Source organism: Hyla sarda, chromosome 7 (genome assembly GCF_029499605.1).
Source record: "Hyla sarda isolate aHylSar1 chromosome 7, aHylSar1.hap1, whole genome shotgun sequence".
Classification (NCBI taxonomy): Eukaryota; Metazoa; Chordata; class Amphibia; order Anura; family Hylidae; genus Hyla; species Hyla sarda.
The window spans coordinates 53106969-53125147 of NC_079195.1; the positions used below are offsets into that span (position 1 = coordinate 53106969).

At 44.1% G+C, this 18179-nt stretch overlaps 1 protein-coding gene across 4 annotated transcripts in view; it reads left to right on the forward strand.

Annotated features, from left to right (window-relative positions):
- The window catches only part of LRRC27 (leucine rich repeat containing 27), an 87436-nt gene continuing 69257 nt past the window's right edge, over nt 1-18179 (forward strand). For 2 of the 4 annotated variants that reach the window (XR_008846212.1, XM_056529849.1), the window contains exons 1-4: nt 1-145; nt 876-1074; nt 6088-6218; nt 15720-15778. Coding sequence is in view for 3 of the 4 variants with exons in the window: in XM_056529849.1 (XP_056385824.1) it covers nt 889-1074; nt 6088-6218; nt 15720-15778 (376 nt within the window). In the remaining variant the exon portion in view is untranslated. Of the gene's footprint in view, nt 146-497; nt 625-859; nt 1075-6087; nt 6219-15719; nt 15779-18179 lie in introns of those variants that run through there. The other 2 variants (XM_056529850.1, XM_056529851.1) reach the window with 2 other exon arrangements.

The window sequence follows — 18179 nt, forward strand, 5'->3', positions numbered from 1 at the left end:
AGAACCGGACTGCGCCTGCCATGCGCACATTGAACATTCTTGACTCCCATGAGCCGCCGTAGCCCGGCTCTCTGGTTGTCTTGGTAACGCGTCTACCGTCGGCTCTCCGCTGAGTTGTGCCGTGCAATGTGATCACAGGGACCGGGTAAGATGAGCGGGTCGTGATGACGTCATTAGTGTGATCATTATTGGGATATCATACGGGGCTGACGGGGCATGATGGGAGTAGTAGTTTAATATACAAGTACTGTAATGTAGTGGTCCCCAACTTCTAGCAGTCTAGAGGTTGGAAAACTACAACTCCCATCATGCCCTGACAGCCGGAGGCTGTCAGGGCATGATGGGAGTTGTAGTTTTTTCAACCGCTGCACAGCCACAAGTTGGAGACCACTACATTACAGTACTTTTATATTAAACTACTACTCCCATCATGCCCCGTCAGCCTCTGGCTCTTCGGGCAATATCATAGTTGTGTTTTTTTTCAACCGCTATACAGCTACAAGTTGAGGACCGCTGCATTACAGTACTTTATATCAAACTACAACTCCCTTCATGCCCTGACTGCCTCCGGCTGTCACGGCATAATGGGAGTTGTAGTTTCTTTCAACTACTGTACAGCCACAGGTAGGAGGGCACCGCATTACAGTACTTTTATATCAAACTACAACTTCCATCATGCCCTGACAGCCTTCGGCTGTCAGGGCATGATGGGAGTTGTAGTTCTGTTTTTCTTTTTTTAAACTGTTGTACAGACACAAGTTAGGGACCACTGCATTACATTGCTTTTATATCATTACGCCATTGTTTTTATGTAACGCAGCTGTTCCCGTGTATTATGGTTTTCTCATTAATGGCGCAGAATTCTCTTTTCATAGATATCACTAACAAATGGATTTGTGCTCCGTATCAGCTGACAACATGCGTCCCTCCATCCCACCCCACCCCCATAGACTCACCCCACAAGAGACCCCGAAAGACTCTTCTGCAAACCTGGAACCTGAAACCTTGGACCTAAGTAAGAAAAGACTGCAATGTCTCAGTGACGATCTGTACAGAGATCACCCCGCAATAAAGGTAAATAGGAAATGTTACCATTACATGTCCATTCCTATGTAATCTCTATCTAGTGTTATAGAAAATTTGTAACCATAGTTTTAACCGTTGCAGGTGTTAACCCCCAATGCATTTCGCTATACGTGCATGCCCTGAGCCTGTTCCGTTCCTTGACAGCCGCAGTCACTGACTGGCATCAGAGCTAGCGCCAGTGCGCTGATCATTCAACCCTTTAAGGACAAAGATTTTCCTCTGCGCAGTACTATAAAACAGCCAAAAGAGCAGGGAGGGGGGTTATGAATATTGGTGAGCTGGGCGCATTGGCCGCCCGGCAAAGATGACGCCAATGTGCCTGAAGCTCGGATTGGAGCTTCGCCGATGCCCCCAAGGCCCTCATTAGCATATATAGAAAAACGCAATTTGTGGCGGAACGGCTGGGCGAATCTACACAATGTGAGTACTTGGGATCGGCCGATTATCGGTTTGGCCGATATTATCGTACCGATATTCATGAATTTGGACATTATTGGTATCGCAATTACCTTGCGGATAATGCGCCACCACACTCCCCTGGCCAGAGACCGCCGCCACCGCTGCCCCATTGCCTCCCCCATCCCCGGTTTTATAATTACTTGTTCCCGGGGTCCGCAGTACTTCTTGCTCCTGCGGCGTCCTGTGCTATTGCTGTGCTTCGCTGCGCAATCACGAGTGACGTCCTCAACACGACGTCACTGTCAGTGCACACAGTGTCAGCTCAGGACGTAGCTGGAGCCAGAAGTAGCGCGGACCCCGGGAACAGGTGATTATAAAACCGGGGATGGGGGAGGCAATGGGGCAGCGGCGGTGGTTGGACTTAGGATCAGCAGGGGGAGAGAAGCCGGCGGCGGCGGTCTCTGGCCAGAGGATAGGCATGGGGGGGCAGCGGCGGCAGTGGTTTTTACTCAGGAGGACCCCAGGACAGGCAGGGGGAGAGAAGCGGGTGGCAGCGGTCTCTGGCCAGAGGATAGGCATGGGGGGGGGGGGGGCAGCGGCGACAGTGGTTTTTACTCAGGAGGACCCCAGGACAGGCAGGGGGAGAGAAGCCGGCGGCGGCGGTCTCTGGCCAGAGGATAGGCATGGGGGAGGCAGCGGCGACAGTGGTTGGACTCAGGAGGACCCCAGGACAGGCAGGGGGAGAGAAGAGGGTGGCGGCGGTCTCTGGCCCCGCAAAAGCCGCTGCAGTTCATTGATTTAAAGTGCCCGCTTTAAATCATTGATCTGCAGCGGCTTCTGTGGGGGGGGGGGGGGGGGTTAAATAGCTGATAATTTATACTGGAATATGGGTGTAAGTTATCGGCTAAATCAGCTATCGGCCTGAAAGTTCACAGATTATCAGTATCAGCCCTAAAAAATCAATATCGGTCGATCCCTAGTGAGTACTGTTTTAATCAGCATCACCCGCACTACAAGCCTGTGTAACAGGTTTAGTGCGGGTGATTCTACTGACAGATTTCCTTTAAAGGGGTACACCGGTGGAAAACATTTTTTTTTTTAATCAACTGGTGCCAGATAGTTAAACAAATTTGAAAATTACTTCTATTTAAAAATCTTAATCCCTCCAGTACTTATCAGCTTCTGTATACTACAGAGGAAGTCTGACCACAGTGCTCTCTGCTGACAACTCTGTCCATGTCAGGAACTGTCCAGTGTAGGAGCAAATCCCCATAGCAAACCTATCCTGCTCTGGACAGTTCCTGACAGGGGCAGAGGTGTCAGCAGAGAGCACTGTGGTCAGACAGAAAAGAAATTCAAAAAGAAACTTCCTCTGTAGTATACAGCAACTGATAAGTACTGGAGAGATTGAAAAGTTTTAAATATAAGTGCTCACAAGGCAAAAGTTGCTTGGTGAAAAATAAAAATGGTAATTTTGGGTCAATAGACAGACACTTTCCAGATCTCAAACAGGTGGTCAGTATTCAAAAGGCAAGTATTCAAAAGGGCTCGTTCACACTGCCGCTGTAGTCCGCTAGAGGAAGCTCCGTAAGAAGGATGGGAGTTGAGCTAAAAACAATAGTGCATGTTTTTTCTCTGCTCAACACCTGTAAAATACCTGATCCCCGACTGGCTCCATTTAAGTCAATGGGATCCATCGGAAATTAGCAGTGTCAGTTGTGCTCCGACCAATTCAGGGGTCCGTTGGAGCACAACAGCAATGTGAACCTAGCCTAATAAAACCTCAAAAATGTTATAAACTGCAGCGATGGGGAATAGGGTTGTTATCAGTCAGGATTTCGAGCAGAATCTAAAGCATGACAGGGCGAATTGTAGAAGTCTTTAAAAATACTTTGTGTACAATAAAAGTTTAAGAACTTATGAAATACTTATAATAATTGTACTTCAGTAACCATAGAAACATCTGGCTGAAAGATCTAAAAACATTGCGAAAACCATTATGAAAACCAAAATTTTACTTGATTGTATACATATTGTAGACCATTGTTGCATACAAACATTGTTGTAGAAATATTATCTACAATTATTAATAATACTGTATAAGAAAATAATCTAATATTTTTATCTTCCTGATGGAATCACCTTTGTCTATGAACTATAGGCTGATAGAACTGAATCCAGCATGAAGAGTATATAATAGATGTAGCCGATGACAGGGGTGTTGAATGGCGTTTGAGTTTACAGTGGGGCAAAAATGTATTTAGTCAGCCACCAATTGTGCAAGTTCTCCCACTTAAAAAGATGAGAGGCCTGTAATTTTCATCATAGGTATACCTCCACTATGAGAGACATAATGAGAAAAAAAATCCATAAAATCACATTGTCTGATTTTTAAAGAATTTATTTGCAAATGATGGTAGAAAATAAGTATTTGGTCAATAACAAAAGTTCATGTCAATACTTTATTATATACCCATTATTGTCAGTGATAGAGGTCAAACGTTTTCTGTAAGTCTCCATAAGGTTTTCACATACTGTTGCTGGTATTTTGGCCCATTCCTCCATGCAGATCTCCTCTAGAGCAGTGATGTTTTGGGGCTGTCGATGGGCAACACGGACTTTCAACTCCCTCCAAAGGTTTTCTATGGGGTTGAGATCTGGAGACTGGCTAGGCCACTCCAGGACCTTGAAATGCTTCTTACGAAGCCACTCCTTCCCTTGCCTGGGCGGTGTGTTTGTCATGCTGAAAGACCCATCCACGTTTCATCTTCAATGCCCTTGCTGATGGAAAGAGGTTTTTGCTCAAAATTTCACGATACATGGCCCCATTCATTCTTTCCTTTACATGGATCAGTCATTCTGGTCCCTTAGCAGAAAAACAGCTGCAAAGCATGATGTTTCCACCCCCATGCTTCACAGTAGGTATGGTGTTCTTTGGATGCAACTCAGCATTCTTTCTCCTCCAGACACGACGAGTTGAGTTTTTACCAAAAAGTTCTACCTTGGTTTCATCTGACCATATGACATTCTTCCAGTACTCTTCTGGATCATCCCAATGCTCTCTAGCAAACTTCAGATGGGCCCGGGCATGTACTCGCTTAAGCAGGGGGACACGTCTGGCATTGCATGATTTGAATCCCTGGCGGCGTAGTGTGATACTGATGGTAGTATTTGTTACTTTGGTCCCAGCTCTGCAGGTCATTCACTAGGTCTCCCCGTGTGGTTCTGGGATTTTTGCTCACCGTTCTTGTGATCATTTTGACACCACTGGGTGAGATCTTGTGTGGAGCCCCAGATCGAGGGAGATTATCAGTGGTCTTGTATGTCTTCCATTTTCTAATAATTGCTCCCACAGTTGCATTCTTCACACCAAGCTTGCCTTCTGCAGATTCAGTCTTCCCAGCCTGGTGCAGGTCTACAATTTTGTTTCTGGTGTCCTTCGACAGCTCTTTTGTCTTGGCCATAGTGGAGTTTGGAGTGTGACTGTTTGAGGTTGTGTACAGGTGTCTTTTATACTGATAACAAGTTCAAACAGGTGCCATTAATACAGGTAACAAGTGGAGGACAGAGGAGACTCTTAAAGAAGAAGTTACAGGTCTGTGAGAGCCAGAGATCTTGCTTATTTGTATGTGACCAAATACTTATTTTCCACCATAATTTGAAAATAAATTCTTTAAAAATCAGACAATGTGATTTTATGGATTTTTTTTTCTCATTATGTCTCTCATAGTTGAGGTATACTTATGATGAAAATTACAGGCCTCTCTCATCTTTTTAAGTGGGAGAACTTGCACAATTGGTGGCTGACTAAATACTTTTTTGCCGCACTGTACACTGTAACTTATGTGGATGGAGTAAACATTTGCAGACATTCTGGTCAGTTCTTAAATAAATACATGTTATGTGTTGCTCAGTTACTATAGCCTAGGTGTCAACAACAGCCATAAAGGTACAATACTGTGGTTAATACAATATTGGTCAACTAGTCTATATATCATCATTCAGTCAAGTCAGCACTGGTTCCTCTTGTTACAGTTCATACTATGTGTTAAACAAAAGTTCCTGATGTTGGAATACCTGTGCTATATATTAATCACATAGTCTTGTCACAATGACCTTATGGCCTTGAGGCTTTACATGGGTCAGATTTGGTTTTTGGCATGGAATAATTATATCTGGTGGTACCATCACTTGACTATCTCGAGCAACAGTGGAACTAAACTGAAAGCAAGCAGATGAATGAGTATGGCTTTCATTTACTTTTCAGTCATTGTCAGCTCCTGGTCAGTTTTTTGCTCTTAAAAGGGTACTCCGGTGTTGAACATCTTATCCCCTATCCATGTGTATCTCTGGCCATTCAATAGAGATGGGTGGAGGGGGGGTTTAGGCCGCAGCTTTGTGCCGTGGTCGACAGTAATCCGTGTACAGAGCAGAGGTCACTTCATGAATTGAGAGAGCTGGGGTGCCGGGCAGGAGATGACGGGGGCCCCACCGGTCGGACCCCGCGTTATCAGACACCAGAGTACTATTTTACTTTAAAAACTCATTCATGAAAAACAGTTTTTCTGTGTTAATATGTATAAATGTATGTTATATTTTCAGAGCATGCATCTTGAGGGTAATACATTGTGTTCCCTCCCTGAAAATTTCTTCCTACATCTGCCGCACCTTGTCTGGTTAGACCTCCGGAACAACCAGATCAAAAGTTTACCCAGCACCATAGGAAAACACAGGTATATATTATATGTAAGGAACCATTTGTCACAAATGATTGTTACATTTTAACATATAAATGCAAAAGTTTTGTTAAATCCATTTTTTTGTTGGAACACTTTTACACTGCTCAAAAAAATATAAGGAACACTATGATAACACATCCTAGATCTGAATGAATGGACTAATCGTATGAAATACTTTCGTCTTTACATAGTTGAACAAAATCACACACAAATTATCAATGGAAATCAAATTTATTAACCCATGGAGGTCTGGATATGGAGTCACACTCAAAATCAAAGTAGAAAACCACACTACAGGCTGATCCAACTTTGATGTAATGTCCTTAAAACAAGTCAAAATGAGGCTCAGTAGTGTGTGTGGCCTCCATGTGCCCGTATGACCTCCCTACAATGCCTGGGCATGCTCCTGATGAGGTGGCGGATGGTCTCATGAGGGATGTCCTCCCAGACCTGGACTAAAGCATCCGCCAACTCCTGGACAGTCTGTGGTGCAACGTGGCGTTGGTGGATGGACTGAGACATGATGTCCCAGATGTGCTCAATCAGGTTCAGGTTTGGGGAACGGGCGGGCCAGTCCATAGCATCAATGCCTTCCTCTTACAGGAACTGCTGACACGCTCCAGCCACATGAGGTCTAGCAATGTCTTGCATTAAGAGGAACCCAGGGCTAACAACACCAGCATATGGTCTCACAAGGGGTCTGAGGATCTCATCTCGATACCTAATGGCAGTCAGGCTACCTCTGCACATGGAGGGCTGTACGGCCCCCTAAAGAAATGCCACCCCACACCATTACTGACCCACCGCCAAACCAGTCATGCTGGAGGATGTTGCAGGCAGCAGAACATTCTCCACGGCGTCTCCAGACTCTGTCACGTCTGTCACACGTGCTCAGTGTGAACCTGCTTTCATCTGTGAAGAGCACAGGGTGCCAGTGGCGAATTTGCCAATCTTGGTGTTCTCTGGCAAATGCCACACGTCCTTCACGGTGTTGGGATGTAAGCACAACCCCCCTCTGTGGACGTTGGACCCTCATACCACCCTCATGGAGTCTGTTTCTGATCGTTTGAGTGGACACATGCACATTTGTAGCCTGCTGGAGGTCATTTTGCAGGGCTCTGGCAGTGATCCTCCTGCTCCTCCTTGCACAATGGCGGAGGTAGCGGTCCTGCTGCTGGGTTGTTGCCCTCCTACTGGGAAACTTTTCCTCTGGACAGGTTTTGATAACTGTCCCCCATAAAGTGCAACCTACGGCATAAAAGATACCAAACTGATACTAAAATCAACTATCAGCTAATAGGTAGATGAGTATATAGAGCTATGGGCCAGGAAAGGGAGAAAGAAAGAGGGGAGAGGAACTGGGGGAGGGGGAGGGCCTGATAGATATGCGGCTCCTACCCTATAACCACCCTACACTGTCGTCCTCACTCTAAACCTGTACCTAGGTGGATTGAACGCACTAATAAGGGTGGCCCAGCCCGGGAACCTAGCCCTAAAACCTCCTGCTATATCCTTAAGATACAGACTTAAAGGAGTACTCCAGTGGAAAACTTTTTTTTTTTTTTTTAAATGTACTGGTGCCAGAAAGTTAAACAGATTTGTAAATCACTCCTATAAAAAAAATCTTTATCCTTCCAGTACTTATTAGCAGCTGTATGCTACAGAGGAAATTCTTTGCTTTTTGAATTTCTTTTTTGTCTTGTCCACAGTGCTCTCTACTGACACCCCTGTCCGTGTCAGGAACTGTCCAAAGCAGCATAGGTTTGCTAGGAGGATTTTCTCCTGCTCTTTGTCTCACTCAGGTGCCCTGTCTATCTCTGTGGATAGGAAAGGAATATAGGGATAAGGCTTATTGCCTAGATAATATATATATATATATATATATATATATGTATATATATCTATTAGACGATAATGTCAAATAAAAATAAAGCTTCCATCCATGCTGTGCATCACTGGTGTCCAGAGTGGTCTTCGGCTGCTGTAGCCCATCTGCTTTAAGGTTAAACCTGTTGAGCCTTCAGAGAAGGTATTCTACATGCCTTGGCTGTAGCAATTGCGTTTCTGTCATATCAAAGCAGTCTGCCCAGTCTCCTCTGACGTCAACAAGGCATTTTCACCACACAACTACTGTTCACTGGATATTTTCTTTGAACCATTTTCTGTAAACCCTTCAGATGGTTGTGTGTGAAAATCCCAGTAAATCAGTAGCTTCTAAAATACTCAGACTAGTTCATCTGGCACCAACAACCATGCCATGTTCAAAGTCACTTGAATCTCCTATTTTTTTTTTTAGCTGATGTTCGGTTCCAACTTCAGCAGGTTGTCTTCACAATATCTACAAATGCATTTAGTTGCTGACATGTGATCGGCTGATTAGGTATTTGTGTTAACAAGCAGTTGTACCTAATAAAGTGGCCAGTGAGTGCATATGACAAATAGTGCCACAATCCCAAGTCCTGGGAAAAAAGCGTGGGAACTCTGTTCCCATGCGTTCCTGCAGGACTTGAGCCCTGCTCCTGTAGTTCTCTTCTTGACACAACAACCCCATTTTATCATCACTGCCATATATTTCTCCTGCATTGGTGTTAGAGAGGAAAGGTATTACATGGATGGGCTGAGAGATAGATTTTCTCTGACTTAGGCTGGGTCCACACTACGTTTTGTCCCATACGGGAGCGCATACGGCAGGGGCGAGCTAAAAGCTCGCGCTCCCGTATGTGACCGTATGCGCTCCCGTATGTCATTCACTTCAATGAGCCGACCGGAGTGAAACCTTCGGTCCGGTCGGCTCATTTTTGCGCCGTATGCGCTTTTACAACCGGACCTAAAACTGTGGTCAACCACGGTTTTAGGTCCGGTTGTAAAAGCGCATACGGCGCAAAAATGAGCCGACCGGACCGAACATTTCACTCCGGTCGGCTCATTGAAGTGAATGGCATACGGGAGCGCATACGGTCACATACGGGAGCGCGAGCTTTTAGCTCGCCCCTGCCGTATGCGCTCCCGTATGGGACAAAACGTAGTGTGGACCCAGCCTAATAGAAGAGTTCCAAGAGTGCGACTCCCTCTGGGATGTCCATATGCCCTTAAAGGCGTACTCTGCTGCTCAGCGTTTGGAACAAACTGTTCCGAACACTGGAGCTGGCACCGGGAGCTCGTAACGTCACAGCCCCGCCCCACATTATTTCACGCCCCACCCCCTCAATGCAAGTCTGTGGGAGGGGGCTTAACAGCTTGAGGGGGCGGGGCTATGACATCCCAAGCTCCCGGCGCCGGCTCCAGTGTTCGGAACAGTTTGTTCAAAACGCTAAGCAGTGGAGTACCCCTTTAAGAAGAACAAGACAACCCCTTTAATGATAGGCTTTTTGATACACACATATATTGGATGGGATACCTATGCCTGTGTATCTAAGTCATTAGAAGAAATACCAGTGACAGCTAAGATGAGATGACTGACAGCAGACTCCTGCCTGAGGATAAATAATGGTAATAAATAAATCATAGACACGAATGAATAAATTACACATTGGCCCAGATTTACTAAGATTGTCTGGTTACGGTTTTAATTTCTCATCCTGCATGTATTTGGCTGGTTTTTCACATGTGACTCTGTGCCTACTTGTGCCAATGTGCACCACTTTGCACTAAACTGAGCCAGTCACCTCACTGACATGAAAACAGACCAATTTAAAGTGGGTCAGAAAAGTGCAAACACCATGCGTTTCTGTTGTGCCATTATGAGACAATCTGCTCCAAAAATATCTTGGGACATATGTGTGGTATGGCGGGGTGTGAGGTGCAGGGCAGATGTAATTACCCTAGATGGCATCAACCCCTTGTGTTCGTGACACCAGGGCGTGGTTTATCCTTAACCCCCGTAGGTATACCGCTAGATCCTGGGCTAGGCACAGGGGCAATGAAGACACTGATGCTAAGTTACGGACAACGGTAGCTTTACTGAGGGTAGACAGTTGCTAAAGTCTATTCAGTACAGCCAGGTGACCAGTGACACAGAGGCCTCTCGGGTTTGCTGGGACTTGTAGTTGGACTGGAAAATATAGTACAGGCCATGCTGGGTAGACAGATGACTTGACTTGACTGACTTGTGGCTGACAGGATGGTGACTTTAGCTTTTACTTGCACCTGACTTGTGGCTGCAGGACTTGACTTGAGGCCTCCATTACTCTGGACACACTCTAGGCACGACTTTATTGGACCTCAGCAGGAAGCAAGAGAGCGAAGCTAGCTCCACCCAGGACTTATATGGGGGAGACTAGCAGGGAGCCCATAGGTCACTCTGGGGGTCAGCTGGTCACTGGTACCTCCTGGGTAACAATCACATGGTACATTTTATTAAAAGGTATAACACATCTTTTAATATACACCATATATACAAATGGGGAAACAACTACAGGGGGCCCTGGGGACACTGAGGAACACAGGGCAGTAAAGGTAGGGGGCAACACATCCCGTACTGGGCCACCACATATGAAAAAAACGAATCACTTGCTCCCTTTTCTGGGTTTCTGAGCTGCATTGTTGTTCACAGTGCAATATCAGCAAATACCTGACGGAAACAGTTTGTAAATCACACTAAAAATGCAACAAAACACTACAAAATAGTGTTGGCTTTCGGTTTATTTAATCAAGCCAGTATTTATGTATTTATATAAAGTATTTATTCATACATAATGAAACAGAGTGGGTCCTGTGTGTGTATATACCATGTATACACTGATCAGCTGTAATATTAAAGCCAGATATTGTGTAAGCTCACCTCGTGCCACCAGAACAGATCTGACCAATCGAGGCATGGCCTCCATTTTTTAAGGAGAATCTGACAGCTAGTTCATGCGAAATAAACCCAATATGCAGGGTTATAGTTTGGATAAATAGCTGTAAAATGAGGGGTCACTTACTTAAATTCATTGGTTATGTGCAGCGTTATGGTAGAAAATAGTTTATTCCTAATGTCCTCCAGTGCGCACACAGCTCCCCTGCCTCATCTATATTCTGCCTCCAGCCCGCTCTTGGCCTGATTATTCAAATTCTTCAATTTCACGTCACTAAGACGTGAGAGCCTACGGGGGGCGTTGAGCACTCTGCTCTCTACGGTTTAGAGGCGCTGGTAAAGAGATGCGTTCATCTCCCCCTGAGGTGAAGAATTTGAATAATCAAGATGGGGGGGGGGCACGGGGGGGGGGGGGGAGGCGGGCAATATAGATGAGGCAGAGGAGCTGATTGAGCCGCGGTCACATTCGGCAGCAAGGCACAATTTTCTTCACTACATCGCCTCCAATGCGCACTGGAGCACATAAGGAATAAAACTATGTGACAGATACTTATATGTATCCCCTGTTGACAGGATAGATGAGAAGTGTCTGATAAAGTGGATAAAATGAGGGGTCTGACTGCATTTTTCAGGAGAGGAGATCGACTCTCCCCGCTCTGTGGAGCAGTGGGTAGCCATGCGCAGCAAGTCTATGGGAGCACCAGAGATACCTTAGCGCTGTACTCCGGTACTTCCAGCACTCCCTTAGACCAGAGGTTCCCAGCCTGAGGCATATGTACCCCCAGGGGTACTTAGCACCTCTCCTGAGGGTACTCCAAAAAAAAATCTGTAATGGCGGCCACAGCCACTGTCACTGCTTAAAAAGGGAACAGTAGCTGCTGGTACTGGCTGACATTGCTGCCCCCTGGAGCAGAGCAGGAGGGCAGCAGAGAAGAGGGGGCATCATGCTGCTGTGGATGGTAACAACCATTTTAGCTTCAGTGCTTTACTGCTCCTTCAGATGGCGGACCTACTGCTATGGGCAATAGAAGTAGGTCCCCAGAGCAGAGAAGCAGTGGAGCACTGAAGCGGGGAAGTATACTACTATATGGTGGCAGTATGGGGGCCTTAAAATATATGGGAGCACAGAGAAGGTGTACAACTTTATGGGGGAACTGTGAGGGCCAACAACTATATGGGGGCTCAGAGGGGGCCTATAACTATATGGGGGAAATGTGGGGGCCTAACATTATATTTGGAGCACAGAGAAGGCCTTCAAGTTTATGGGGGCACAGAGGTGGCCTACAACTATATAGGGGCACAAAGGGGGTCTTTTGCTGTATAGAAGCAGTATGGGGGCTGCCTACTAATATATGGGGGCACAGAGAGGGCACCATGACTGGCATCAACTATATTAATTACATACATGTTGCTAATATATGGGGGTGAGGATGATTTTTTAGTGGCTAGAATACCCCTTTAAGAAATTAATCAGTACAGCGTTTTGGACCTCCAAAAATGACCAGATGCTGAAAAGCAGAGATTCTCTTTAGGCCGTTCTGTGCTTAGGTGTATCTCTCACGTATGACTAGCTGGGATACGAGAAGGTCTTAGAAGCGGACAACTTATTCTGCATTATTTAACTCTGCCTGATGCATAATTAAACTGAAGATAATTATCTGTCCTCACTGCTCCACATAGACACCTGGTGCTCACCACCGATCCTGCAGGAGCAATTCCACTGGCACAGAAAAGATGAGGAAGTCAGAATAGAAACTCTTTATTATATCAATAAAATAAATCTATCTGTACACGCGTCACATGAATAATTTTGTGAGGGCCGCAGCAATAGTTTTGGCTCGGCTACACTTCCTAATAGCTTTCTTCAGTAATATACGGAAGCATAATGGCTCAGTGGATAAAAGGGGTACTCCACTGGGAAACATTTTTTTTTAATCAACGGGTGCCAGAAAGTTAAACAGATTTGTAAATTGCTTCTATTAAAAAATCTTAATCCTTCCAGTACTTATCAGCTGCTGTTATGATCCACGGAAGTTCTTTTCTTTTTGAATTTCTTTTCTGCCTGACCAAAGTGTTCTCTGCTGACACCTTTGTCCATTTTAGGAACTGTCCAGAGCAGGATAGGTTTTCTATGGGGATTTGCTCCTACTGGGGACAGTTCCTGACATGGACAGAGGTGTCAGCAGAGAGCACTGTGGTCAGACTGGAAAGAACTCCAGAAAGAAATACAGCTTCCTCTGTATCATACAGCAGCTGGTAAGTATTGGAAGGATTACGTTTTTTTTTTGTTAATATAAGTAATATACAAATCTGTTTAGCTTTCTGGCACCAGTTGGTTAAAAAAAAATTAACCCCTTAAGGACCAGGCCCATTTTCTATGTAGATTTGCTCCTACTCTGGACAGTTCCTAAAATGGACAGTGGTGTCAGCAGAGAGCAGAAAGAAAATTCAAAAAGAAAAGAACTTCCTCTGGATCATACAGTAGCTGATAAGTACAGGAAGGATTAAGATTGTTTTTTAATAGAAGTAATTTACAAATCTGTAAAAAAGAGAACCATTCCCATTTTATTAAGGTGTATCCATAGAAATGCCCCCCCTGTATAATAGTCTCCACCCACCCTCATCTATAATAGTCTCCACCCACCCTCATCTATAATAGTCTCCACCCACCCTCATCTATAATAGTCTCCACCCACCCTCATCTATAATAGTCTCCACCCTCATCTATAATAGTCTCCACCCACCCTCATCTATAATAGTTTCCACCCACCCTCATCTATAATAGTTTCCACCCACCCTCATCTATAATAGTCTCCACCCTCATCTATAATAGTCTCCACCCACCCTTATCTATAATAGTCTCCACCCTCATCTATAATAGTCTCCACCCACCCTCATCTATAATAGTCTCCACCCACCCTCATCTATAATAGTCTCCACCCACCCTCATCTATAATAGTCTCCACCCACCCTCATCTATAATAGTCTCCACCCACCCTCATCTATAATAGTCTCCACCCACCCTCATCTATAATAGTCTCCACCCTCATCTATAATAGTCTCCACCCACCCTCATCTATAATAGTCTCCACCCACCCTCATCTATAATAGTCTCCACCCACCCTCATCTATAATAGTCTCCACCCTCATCTATAATAGGTGGAGATGAGTGGAGAGCTGTAAGGAAGGATCTGACAGCAGATAGAGATTGGCAGTATGAGTCAACTGAGGAGTATAACTCTGCATGTGATCATTGTATGGACTCACCTGCTATATCACTGCTTTCCTGGGTTCTTAGAGAGGACAGACCTTCCATGTTTAGCAGCACTCTGTTAATAAATAGACATACAGAGGAACAAGGAGGGTGGAGCTGGGTGGAGAGCTTTAAGGAGGGATTTGACAGGTGATGATGTTATCCTGTAATTCAAATAACAAGAAGAAAAAAAGTGCTCTCACGTTTTTTCTTCTTGTTTTTTAAATCTTATACTTGGAGGTGTATAAACTCCACATTTAATGCACCTTGATCACTTTCTAGGCAGCATTAAGGTTCACCTGTGAGGCCGGCAACACATCAGCCAACTTGGGTGGGGCTTATAGTCTGCCTCCCTCCTCCCTTTGTATGTGTGCCCAGCCACACTGGAGGTTACTGGGAGCAGGCTGTGAGTCAGACCTAATGCAGCTGTAATTGTCCACTGGCAATTGGTATTGCCCATACGGCACAGGTAGATTTAGTGTTAGGTCCCGTGCCACTTGAGAAACCTTGGCGTTGGTGTGTGGGCTCAGGTATGTCCTTCATATAAGGATATACTGGCTAATGTCTCAATTTTAACATCAGTTTGAGGGTTAGCCAATGTCATTGTTTACCTCTAACACAGTAGTGCACCTACATTTATGTAATTCACAAGAATTCAGGACCGTCTGACACTCTTTCTACACCATAAAGCTTGTCATTTTCTGGTTCTTCGACCCAGCTGCAGTAATAAGCTGTATAGATGCAGCTGATCTAGAATAAAACATATGACACTGCAGTAATACTGGTGGTGAGTGTGTGTTCTATGCGAGAAAAAAACAGGTTTCCTATGAAGTTTGGAAAGGGGGAAATACATTATACACTGTTATCAGAGATGGATAAATCTACTGGAATTCATTTCAGGAGAAATCAGCCATTTCATTCAGTGGCCAATTTGGATTCGTACAGGAGCAGGGACTGATCCTGTACACTGCAGAGCAAGACATACAGGGGGAGATTTATCAAAACCTGTCCAGAGGAAAAGTCGCTGAGTTGTCCATAGCAACCAATCAGATTGCTTCTTAAATTTTTCAGAGGCTTTTTCAAAAATGAAAGAAGTGATCTGATTGGTTGCTATGGGCAACTCAGTAACTTTTCTTCTGGACAGGTTTTGATAAATCTCCCCCATAATGTTTTTTAACATCCGCTCTGTGCTCAACTCAGGAAAGGAAGTGAGTGTAAGTGGCAAAGGATACTGTTCATATGTGCCCAGCCCAGCGAAAATTACCTGAGCAGTGAGGCATAAAATATGTTCCTTAGTGCCAAGTGTACAGAAGCAGGAACCCTATTAGCCCAAAATGATTCCTAATTAATTTGGATTCTGATTATTCAATTTTTGTGGGGAAATTTGGAGCAAATTTGATTGTAAACAAATTGTAACCGATGTAAACTGTCTTTACTTTTCCCTTAGGCAATTGCAATATCTTCTTCTTGAAGGAAATCCAATAAAAATGCTTCCTATAGCGCTAGGTAAGTGTTTTGGGGATTTATTGCTTTAGACAGAATATACACAGTAGAATTACTTCAAGGTAGAGATGTGTCTGACTTTGTCTCTAAATCCTATATATCTTGAGATGTTTGATGCATAAAAGATGAAAAAACGCACACACTTATCAGATTCCATTCATCAGACATCTGTTAGCAGTTGGTCGCTTATAAACTCCTATATTAAAACAATATATATGTTAAAGGGTTTGTCCAGCAAAACAAATAACCTGTGTATGGATCGTATTATAAAGCAACTTACTAATATAATGTTATTGCCATACTGCACAGATCTGTCCATATCAGCTCTGCTCTCTGCCTTGTAGCTGTGATGTCATGTCACACAGAGCCCCCGACCCCACCCATGTCTATTTAGGACCAGACCATTGATGTGAAGAGGGGAGCTCATATTACTTCCCATTAGATTTTTAAGACAGCAGGAATCCTTTCTCAGTCACAGTAATTTTTAATCATAGCAGGCTCACTGCTGTCTTAATTAAGAAATGTTTTCTGTTGCCTTAAAATCTAATGAACAGTAACATGAGCTCCTCTCTGGACATCACTGGTCTTGTCCTTAAAGAGTATCTCTCATGATCTTGTAAAATTTTATTATCCTCCCAGTTCTCTGCGCCCATCATGATAAACCGCCCCTGCCTTTATTTTATTTTTATTTTTTGTGTTCTACCTTGATATTGCTCTGTATTTTCTGCTCAGTCAGATTCACAGACTGGGAAGGGAAATCCTCAGCAGGCATGACATCATCTTAAGCCATACAGGGGAGTACGTCCTCCCTCACTCTACTACACACAGCCCAGAGCAGTTCAGTGTGTGAGATGAGCTATGATTGGATAAGGCTGCACATACCCCCCTCAGCATTTCCTGCTTTTGGTCTTCAGCCAGGCAAGCAGCAGCCCAAAGTCTGTGCAAGAGATGGAGGGAAATGTGCTCTGGAAAAGTAGGGAGAGCCCTAGTGGCAGATTTTTTAAACACAAATAAAACATAGAAAACTTTTTTTTAAACAAAGTACCTTAGAAAGATTTTTTATTTACCATAAAAAGTGCAATAGCAAAAATTAGTTTTAATGAGAGTGCCCATTTAACAGACAGGGAAGGTGGGAGCAGGGAGGGAGCTCCATTTTCAGATAGTGTGATGAGACGTCACAGCTACTATACAAGCCAGACAGCTCAGATGATAATGGATCCGTGCAGTATGGTTGCAAGATTATAATCTAATCTGGATTATGAGTCATAGTAAATTATATTTCATTAACTCATTTGTAAATTAAGAGAACCGTTAAGTAAATTAAAACCTTAAAGGAAATATCCAGCCAAAAGGGGTAAAAATAAAAACTTTACTAAGTTGTATACATATGCTCACCATGACATCACAAGGCATCTTAGCTGATTTGTTTAAAAATTGGACCCCTATAGTCCCCATAAATATCCTTTGAAAATGCACACATGGTAGGAGAAGCAGTGAATATAGATGAGGAAAGTGTGTGTGCCTCAGCCAATCAGGGACAATCACACACTGCACACTGAAGCGCTCTTGGCTCTCTGAGAGCTGAGAAGGGAGTGCGATGTTGCAAAGTGACATGTGGTCTACATTTAGAACTACTGGACTTCCTACCTGGAGGAAAAGCTGAGAGAAACAGGGTATGTGCTCAGCAAAGATTACACTTGTACATTGTGCAGCTATATAAAGGTAATTTCATTTGGCTGGAGATCTTCTTCAACCCCCTCACAGTTCAGCCCAAGCTGCTCAGGCTGATGGCCATCGCTGTGCCCATTAGCAGTCAACACACACTGTTAACGGCAAACATCAGTGATGACGCTGATGTTGGTCATTCACTCTTAAATGCTGTGATTGGCATTTAAGAAGATCAGTGGCAGGAGCAGCATCTGTCAGGATGCCGATCAGTTTCCATGGTAGCAGGAGGCTTTCTGAATGCCTCTGTGCTTGACACAAGGCAATCTAGTAATAGAGACTGCCTCAAGCAGAACACCGATCAGACTGATAAATGCTGAGCAATTGCATAGCTTATAATGATTGCTTATAAAAGTCCACTGGGGCAGTTAAAAAGTTTAGTTATTAAAAAAAAAGTTAAAAAAAATATAAAAAAAGCTCATTCCAAATAAAAAAAAATCAAATCACCCTTCTTTTTCCATAAAAAAAAAAAAAAAAGTGTACAAAAAGTGTGTGTGTGTATGTGTGGCAGTGTCGGATTCCGGCTGGATTTCTTAATTGCCAATGTTTTTATTGCCTTTGTACTTTTACCTGTTGACTGGACTCTGATCCTTTGTTTAGAATTCTGTTTATTCTACAACTTTTGATGTTTGCTTTTCAAAGACATGTCTCATTTATTCTGCTCTTTCAGCCTTGCGAA